This window comes from Telmatherina bonti, assembly GCF_933228915.1.
Source record: "Telmatherina bonti genome assembly, chromosome: 2".
NCBI classification, from domain to species: domain Eukaryota; kingdom Metazoa; phylum Chordata; class Actinopteri; order Atheriniformes; family Telmatherinidae; genus Telmatherina; species Telmatherina bonti.
Window position 1 is genome coordinate 20,466,766 of NC_136620.1, and position 9,808 is coordinate 20,476,573.

General features: G+C 40.8%; 1 protein-coding gene across 1 annotated transcript in view; it reads left to right on the plus strand.

Moving 5' to 3' along the window:
- The window catches only part of LOC306768402 (ethanolamine kinase 1), a gene marked incomplete at both ends in the record, with an annotated part of 30,720 nt that extends 22,248 nt beyond the window's left edge, over positions 1 to 8,472 (plus strand). Inside the window, one exon of the mRNA XM_079256753.1 lies at positions 8,373 to 8,472. Coding sequence (XP_079112879.1) covers positions 8,373 to 8,472 — 100 coding nt within the window. The remainder of the gene's footprint in view (positions 1 to 8,372) is intronic.
- Between the last annotated feature and the right edge of the window lie 1,336 nt (positions 8,473 to 9,808).

Here is a 9,808-nt window from a genome sequence, read left to right on the forward strand (position 1 = left end):
CATGTACAGGAGGGCAAAATGTTTCCCTCCACCCCCACTTCTTCCTCTAATGTCTCCCTTCTCTTTGTACCCCGCACCAGCAACAGTTGTGATCATGATCCTAATCACTATTGACATACGGCACCCTCCCCTCTGTGTGGCTTTCTCTGCCTGCTTGCTAGATCAGCAACAGGGCCCCCACCACATTTCGATCTGGACCTCGGAGGAAATGTGATCCAGAGGGGTGCAGAGGCACAGAGGCACTATTGTTCCAGTGCTGTTGGCCCTGCCTTACATATACGTCTCGTGTAGACGTCTGCTCCTTTAAGCCGCCTGCTGAGGTTGTCCTAAAGTGCATGAACAGGGTTGGGTTACCTTTCGTTAACTGGAAGGTTAAACTGAAAGGAGCTCTGAGAGCAGCAGTACTACAGAGAACCAGGTCTAATCTATGAAAGCGGTGCTGTTCTCTTAACCTCTGCCCTCCCCCAGTGCACACTCATACACTCACACACGTACACATGCACATGTGTGCATTCACTGTGTTCAAAATCCTTCATTATCCTCGCAGTACAAAAAAGAGACGGCAGGGATGGCAAAGGGTCAAGTTTCTCTTGCTTTCATCTGTCATTTGTTTAAACGTCACAATCACATAAAATTGAAAGCTACATGTAATAACAAAGCAGTGGTGGCATCACTTTACCTTTTTATATGGATAAAAACAGACGGACTGGATTTGCTAGATAAAAACCAGGTCATGTTAGCTTTTACAAAGGCTGAGAAAAGTAAGATCGTTAGTGTTGTTTGCTCACTCCCTTGTCAGTAATATTAAAGAACTTTTTTTTTTTTTTTTTTTTTTTTTGTCTTGTCCAGCATTTAGGCAAGCAGAATGATGGTCTGGATGCTGTGTTCTGCTGAGCAAATTTTCTCTGCCAAGGGAAGCTTTATAGATATAATGATCCCCTTGACTTTCTGAATTTTTATTTTATTTCTATGTTTATTTTGTATTGTTGTTTGAATTGTAGAGTTTGTACTGCTGGACCAGAGAGGACAGACAAAAGACAGAAAGAGAAAGGAGAAGAAACACCTCATAAGAAAAGGGAAAGAGATAAAGGGAGAGAAAAGGGAGAGAAAAAAACAACAACTAAAAAATAACCCAAAAACAAAAAGAAAGAAAACAACCTACAGATGTATACATACACACATACAGGCACACACATACATATACACACACATACACACGCATACATACACATACATATACACACACGTATACACACATAATATATATATATATACACATATATATACATATGTACACATATACATATACACATACATACATATACACACACACCTCTATGCACACACATACACACACATACATACGTACAAACATATACGCACTTGCCAGTATTAACACATATACATACACATACAAGCCAACTTTAGATCATAGTAACTAAACTATGAATCTAAAAAGTTAAATATAAATGAGAAACAAACAGAAATGAGAAAACTAGCTGCTGTTAGTGAATAAAACTGCGTGACGACTCGGTGACTGTGTCACATGCAGAACATGTAGAGTGGAACGTGTTCCGGAAAAGGTGATCATGCCAGTGTGACCCTTCCCACACAAAGGCAAGAGGCACGCCAGGAGTACCCCCGAGACCAGGGCCATCGGCAGCCATCCCCAGGCGCAGACCCCAACCGCCCCACCCCGGAGCCAGCCATGCACCGACCCAGGAGGCGGCAGAGGGGGGTCCCAGCCAGAGTCCCCCGCAGTCAGGGGGAACAGGCCCCAGCAGGCCCGGACCAGCGAGGACCGGCCCCGCCGGGCACCGGCCACCCAGGGCAGACAGAGCGCGGGCCCCACGGCCCCAAGAGCCCAGAAGCAACCCCCCACCCCCGCAGGCAGAGGGCCCAGCCCACACCGACGGAGGGCCGGGATCCCCAGACCGCCACCGAGCGGCAGCCAGGCCGCACCCCAGTGCACCAGCAGCGCTCCCCGAGCACCAAGACCCTCCACGCACCCACGCACACAAACACACACGCACACACATGTGCACACACACACACACACACGCACACATGCACCCACCCACCTACCCCCACCCACACCCACACGCATCCACACTTCCTCCTTAAACACCCTATACACCCATTCTCTTACACACGGTCAAACTCACACTCTCCTACCCCCGTTCTTTATACACACAGTAATATTAAAGAACTTAATGATAAATCGTATACATTAAAGCATGCAATAAGTGGTTGTAGAGAGAATATAGTAACAAGTGGAGTTTACCTGGCAAGTCAAAGGTGGTAAGCCTGTTAGCAATTAGCTTGCGAGCTATAGGTGTTTGCTGACAAGTTGCATCTTATGAGTAGATTAATGTTTTCATAATTGAGAAAAATGTTAATTCAAAACAACTTGATGCCAAAGTACAAAAAAATTAACTTCTAGCTATAAATTTGAAAGAAAAATATGATGACCAACAAGAAACCGTCCAGCTATAAAGTCACAGAAAAAGTATTTCTGAGTTTAATATCAAATGAAGTTTGTTTCACATTGATCAGATAACCAAGTCGTTTAATTTCCTGTAGAAAAAGTAAAGGCAACACAAAATGTACAGCTTGTAATAAACAAGCTCTTTGGTGGAAAATGATAAGAAACTAGACTTAAACCTCAAATGTGTGTGCGTGTGTGTGCATGTAAGTGTGTAAAACAGAGTTTCCTCCCACTCTTATCCCCCTGAGCCAAATCTCTGCTGACTTCCCAACGAGTGACAGGCGTCAGCCAGGCCTTGTGCTTTAACCAGGGCCAGATGTAGATGTGACAATAGGGAGCCACAAGGGGAATGCAAATCCACCCTCCTTCCAACATCCATATTTACTTTCCTTATATGATTTTATTCATGTGCTGAAAATGTCTGCGAGTCAGCGGTTTAGATTTGTGGACATCCTGGAAGGGCCAGCTGTTATTTGACAAAGACATTATTATGAGGAAATGAACAAGGAGGAGGCCCACTGTTTGGAATAGTCTGACTTCAAAATTGAAGGAATTGGGAACAAAAGCACATTGTGAAATGGAATACCTGCTTTGGAGCGAGTTCATTTCTCCGCAACTTCAGCTAAATAGAAAAACGTCTCAGTTTCATCTCTGATGACGACAAACTTTATGCACGCTTATTTTAGGTGTCGGCCTTAATAAAAATAGGGATGAATGGTAGCGTCTGTAAAGCTACCTATTCTTCTTAATGGGTGTACTCAAGTATAATTTTATTTATGAAGGGTGTGTGTGATGGGTAATTTGATTATTAGAACAAACCACAATGACTGAGTCTTTTCTTTTTCTATTAGTTTTTTTGCATTAGCTAAAAGTGACATTATTTTCATTCTATTTTAATGAAATGATTGTAGAAAGACTATAGACTTAATATACGGCTGTACACACTCAAAAATAGAGGTACCAGCTTGTACCTAAATAGGTACAAATGCTTGTCGCTGGGGGTGTACTCTTTTGAGAGACATTTCTGTACCCTTCAGTTCTGGTCTATTTTTGTACCTTATCAAGTTCAACCTCACCTTATCAAGTTATATTTTTTTATGTTTTCCACAGCATGAGGCCTGGTCCATGCCACTTAGCAATATTATCTTATCTTTAATCTAGAAATAATCTTCAAAAACTCAAAATACTGACCAGCCATACACTTAGTTTGCAGCATCTGACCTTCATTGTCTGGTGCAGTAAATGACTGTTAAGTAGTACTACTGTCATCACTCAACTCTGCTCTAGTTTGTAACATTACAGCCATTAACATTACATTTTTCAATGCTGCAGGTACCCTTATGGTCGAAATGGTACAAATTTGTACTTTATGTCACTTTGAACCCTTTTTCGTACTCTGAAGGTGTGCTTCTGGTCTCTTAAAGACCAGTATTGTACTTTTGAGAGAACATTTCTTTAGAATGTACCTATAGGTACAGAAATGTCCTTATCTTGTACCTCTATTTTTGAGAGTGTAGGCGAATGATTGAGTAAAGCATTTACATAAGGAAGGAAATTTACTTAGATCATTGATTTTACTTTACACAAGGTTCATCTGAAAGAGTAAACTTCTGATGTGATAACAGTTAATAAAAGCTAATCTCTGTATTGGCTGTATTAGAGTGCTCACAGTGTTGTGTGTGGAGTGTATGCTTTGACAAGTAAAAAAAAGAAGGTTTTGTTTGATCTGCCAAGTTTCACACAGAATTAACAGTAACTATCTCCTGGTCATGTGAACAGCCACCTTCAGCACCGAGAGGCTCGGGCTGGATGAAAACGTGAAGATGCAACAAAATGTTTCTTATCTGAGTTTTGACAACTTTTCATATTTATGCACTTAGATTAACACTCACCTATGTGGTGACTAATTATTTCCTGGAGTCAGTTATTGTTAAAAAAAAAAAAAAAAAAAAAAAAAAAAGAAAGAAAGAAAGAAAAAAGAGCCAAGCTGCATACCTTGCAGGTTTTTCAGCAAACCAGATTGTAGAGAAAAAAAAACGGATCGGATTGATTGGTACAATTTATTCTCTGATACAGATTCTTTCACAAAAAGCCTTATCATCCCGTTGTTGTGATCTTATGGAGTCTCTTGACTGCATCATGAGATTTTGAAAACATTTTCATCATCTTTTGTGAATAAGTAAATTCACACACATTTTTGAGGATTGTCAACTTCAACAGCAGACCCAGCAGTATTTTTTCCTGCCCAGATAGCAGAAAGGAAGTCTAAGTGAATGAGAGAATTGTCAGTCATCCACAGAAACACACAGAAATGAAGTCTGTCCAGCAAAAAAAACTCTGTCATGCTTTGCCAAACCATAATGACAGAAGTGAAAATTGTCTTCTGAGTTTTGCCAGGCTAACACCAGAGATTTTAGCCCTTTAAATATTTTTCCAGTGGCAAAGATTAGACAAACATAACAGCGTAGCACCCACTCTTTTCCTATCAAGCTACAGGTGTGTATTTTACATTAAATGTCTCCTTTCAGTGAAGGAAGAAGAAAATCAGGAGGCCAGACTGACACAATAATTAGAGCTGTGTTTTACACAGAGGCATACATGCGGGGGAAAAAACTGATGGAATACAAGGAACTAAAAAGCATCTGTCTAAATTGTCTTTTTGTCTCACCGAGCAGCAAGAGCGAGAAAACTGATCCAGCACCGAGGAGTTCAGTGAAAGCACTAATTAAAGGACAAACTGCTCTCTGTTCCTCCATTTGCTTTGCTTTTAAAACTAAATTCCAAAGAGTATACTATAATGGCCAAGGGTAACAGCACACTCAGACATCAGATTTATTGAGATGTTTGATAATATGGCGTGAATGAAAACAAAGCCACTTTTCTCACAGTTAAGTTCTGAAATGCACTTTTGCTTTCAGACTCATTTATTCATTGTAAAGAGTCTGGATGCATATTGGTGTGCAAGTTGAGCAGAAACACAGTCCCTCACCTTGAATTATCAGCAGCGTGTTTATTGTGAACTGTTGTTGAACGCTCACAGAATGAATTATTGTGTACTAACTTTCAACTAAGTCAACTCATATTTTAATCATATATTTCACTTTATGTTGGGTCACTCTTGTAAAACCAAATAATATGACAAGTATGCATTAATTATGTGAAGAGTCTGAAAGCTGCTTTTGCTTCTGCTGCTTAAGACTTCACAGGCCAGATATTTCAAGTAGTTCTGCAACAAACCTTTGGCACAGACTAAAAATGACTGGAAATAAGTGTTTGTATTGCTATTGTGCTTTTATTTCATCTCAAGCAATTTCTACTTGTTCTTTTTCAGTAAATTCTTGTCTGGTGATGTCACAACAGTAAAGCCCAAGTCAGCATGACCGAAGTTTCCAAAGTTAACCAAAGAAATCCACATTCTTAGGACTTTTTAAAAAAAAAAAAAAAAATTGTATTATACACTAAGTAGTGTGAAAGATAAATGTCTCATTTAGGAAAATATTGTTAAATAAAACATTGCCATGTTGCATGTTTAGGATCCAGCATCTTTTTAAGTTAAACCTTAAAACTACAGATCAATCGGTGGGTCTAATCTCCACTGCTTTACAGACACTGGCCAATATTTTTTGTTCCTCTGTGTTAGTATATAATTACTTTATGGACTGCCTTAATTTTTTGGCGGCATAGATTCAACAGGAAACAATGAGCACTCCTTAGAATCTTAGCTCGGGACTGACATGACAGCATCACACAGTAGCTGAAGATTCATCAGCTGCACATCCTTGATAAGAATTTTCTGTTCCACCACATCCCAAAATCTGCTTCATTAGGTTGAGATCTGGTGACCGTGGGGTCCACAGGAGTACAGTGAATATTTTTTCATGTTCAAGAAACTGGTGGCATGGTTTAAATTTTGTGGTATGGTACATTATTCTGCTGGAAGGGGACATCAGAAGCTTGAATTGTTGATACAGAGCAGGATGGATGCATGTTTTTTTTTTTGTTTTGTTTTTTTTTCCATTTCCGGTGAGGGTTGGACTCCGCCAAGGCTGCCCTTTATCACCGATTCTGTTCATAACTTATATGGACAGAATTTCTAGGCGCAGCCGAGGTGTTGAGGGGATCCGACTTGGTGGCCTCAGGATTGGGTCCCTGCTTTTTGCGGATGACGTGGTCCTGTTGGCTTCATCTGGTCGTGATCTCCAGCTCTCGCTTGAGCGATTCGCGGCCGAGTGTGAAGCGGCTGGGATGAGAATCAGCACCTCAAAATCTGAGACCATGGTCCTCAGCCGGAATAGGGTGGATTGCCCTCTCCGGGTCGGGATTGAGGTCCTGCCTCAAGTGGAGGAGTTTAAATATCTCGGGGTCTTGTTCACGAGTGAGGGAAGGATGGAGCGCGAGATCGACAGGCGGATCGGTGCGGCGTCTGCAGTAATGCGGACTCTGCGCCGGTCTGTCGTGGTGAAGAAGGAGCTGAGCCAGAAGGTGAAGCTCTCGATTTACCAGTCGATCTACGTTCCTACCCTCACCTATGGTCATGAGTTGTGGGTCGTGACCGAAAGAACGAGATCTCGTATACAGGCGGCTGAAATGAGTTTCCTCCGCAGGGTGGCCGGGCTCTCCCTTAGAGATAGGGTGAGGAGCTCGGTCATCCGGGAGGGGCTCAGAGTAGAGCCGCTGCTCCTTCGCATCGAGAGGAACCAGTTGAGGTGGCTCGGGCATCTGGTCAGGATGCCTCCTGGACGCCTCCCTGGTGAGGTGTTCCAGGCACGTCCCTCTGGGAGGAGACCCCGGGGAAGACCCAGGACACGCTGGAGGGATTACATCTCTCGGCTGGCCTGGGAACGCCTCGGGATCCCCCCCGCAGAGTTGGCAAATGTGGCTGGGGAGAGGGAAGTCTGGGCTTCCCTGCTTAGGCTGCTGCCCCCGCGACCCGACCCCGGATAAGCGGCAGAAGATGGATGGATGGATGGATGGATGGTTTTTTTTGTGCCAAATTCTGACCATACCATCTGATTGTGGCAACTGTAATCACAACTAAGCAATGTTTTTTTTTTTTTTTTTTTTTTATGTTGTGCAGTTTTAGTGAGTCTGTGTGAATTGGAGTTTTATTGTCCTGGCCTTAGCTGACAAGAGGCACCTGGTGTGGTCTCCTGATGCTAGTGCTCATCTCCCTTAAGGTTGTGTGTGTTGTGTGTTTGGAGATTGTATCAAACACTTAAAATGTATCAGATTTCTTATCCAAAGACTCCTCCTTCTGATGCTGATCACACACAACAGCATTGTCTGGCAATTGTCACACAAACTCTAGGGAGAAATCATTCAGTTTGAAAAAGTCTGCTTTTTTTTTTTTTTTTTACAATTAATCAACCTTTCTAATAGTTTAAGACTCACTGAAATCTCGTGAACCAAAAGTATTTTAATCAACTTTCTGAAGTCAGACGAGACTATACTACTGTTTGGTCGAACACTGTTGAAGGTAAAGCAATACTTCATGGTACAAAAAACAAATTTTTTTAAAATCCCCCCCAAAAAATAAAAGATTCTTGATTGTGCATATTTGCCGGAGCACATTGACTCGGGCAAGTGTGCACAACACAAATGGTAAACGCAGCAATGTTTCGCCAATATTCACTTTGTCTAAGTCTCAGTATACTCTGACATACCAAACTTTCACAGGATAGGTCACAGGATTTCTGTCTCCAGTCAAACCCGGATAAAAGTGACTTGGAGGCCATTTATAATCAGAGATAATGGCTGTAAAAAAAAAATTTTTTAAAAAAGAAAGAAAGATTTGAATATGTTGTATGAACCCAGACTTGAAAAACAAACCAGAATTTGTTGTTTCCTGATCATGATCACTTCTCTCCGTCCTCTTTCCTCCCAGGTATGCCATGGCACGACTCAACTATTACTTTGAGAAGAAAAATGAATATTTTGGATTGACAATGAACCAGTTAACCTCGAAATCGGAAGAAAAGCTTTGAATAATGCAACCAGTCATTTTCTCTTTCTTTCATTTCTTGTTTGTTTTGATCACATTGTAGGATTCAAGGTGAACCAGTGTGAAAAATGAATACAGTGGTGATTGTAAAAGTGCTCCCCATTGTTTGTTATTTCAGTCTATAGGCAGAGTTAATATGTTTTGCTATCACTGTGATTTTTAGAATATTTGTTTTACCACAGTCAGTATGCTGATAAGCCTGTTTGGCAAAATGAGACTAAGCTGCTGCCAGAAAAGCATTAATTGTTCCCACATTTCAGCCAAGTTGCATAAAGCCACAAAAACTGAGCCTGATCATAAAACCCATAAGAGGGTTATTTGCGGGCTTATTGAGTGTGTACCGCAGTTCTGATGGAAAACAAGTTTTTATTTCTACTTACAAAGTTGGATATTATTCTAAATCTTTTTTTTCCCCCTCAAACCTACAATAAACTTCTTATCACACCAACATTAAAGTCTAAAAGATGAGTTTAACAAACTGCATGAAAATGTCAAGATCCCACCTACTGGCTCCAATTCAGAACGTATCAAAATGAAATTGTTCAAATCATGAACTGGAAGGAACAATAGCTGATTGTTTTAATTGTACCTTAAGCATAGCACAAGTCATAAAAAAAAAAAAAAAAAAAACAGCTTTGACTGTCAATTTGAAAATGATTCATTCATTTAAGTTTTTTTTTCTTGATATTAATCTCTTTTTCAAATAATACTGCTATAATTAAATAAATAAACAAATCTTCATTTTTGTGCTCTTCTTTATCTTAATACAGCAATTGTACTCTATCTAAGGCTCTGGAAAGAGTCACTGCAAATACAATACGAGCTACAAGGCGTGTTTTCTTCCATTTTATGTGTAACTACAGGTATCACATACAGTTGCCTCTAAGCATTGCCAAAAAAGAAATAACCTGCAATCAGTGTAGAGGATGAGTATGATGAATATGAAGGTGCGCTGAAGCAGCTGGGATTCATGGAGCTAAGGCATGTCCCCCTGACTGAACTAACTGTAACTCTGCATAAAGAGGACAGTACTCGCTTTAGTCACACTGAAAGATGGCCTTGTACAGATATTGTGAGATGTAAAATGGATGGGCAAATATTTACATAATTCTAAGAGACCAAACTGTAGAGCAGAGGAAAGCTCGAGGTGAAGGGTAAATACTCTTGAGACGGGCTGGAGAATCATAAGGAGGTAAATACTTTGCAGATTACATTGCAAGATTTAAAAAAAAAATCTAATATTGTGTCAAAACCAATTGAGGAAACTTTAAGTGTGACATTTAGCCAGTGAATTATGTTTGCCCTTTGTGTTGCCTTTG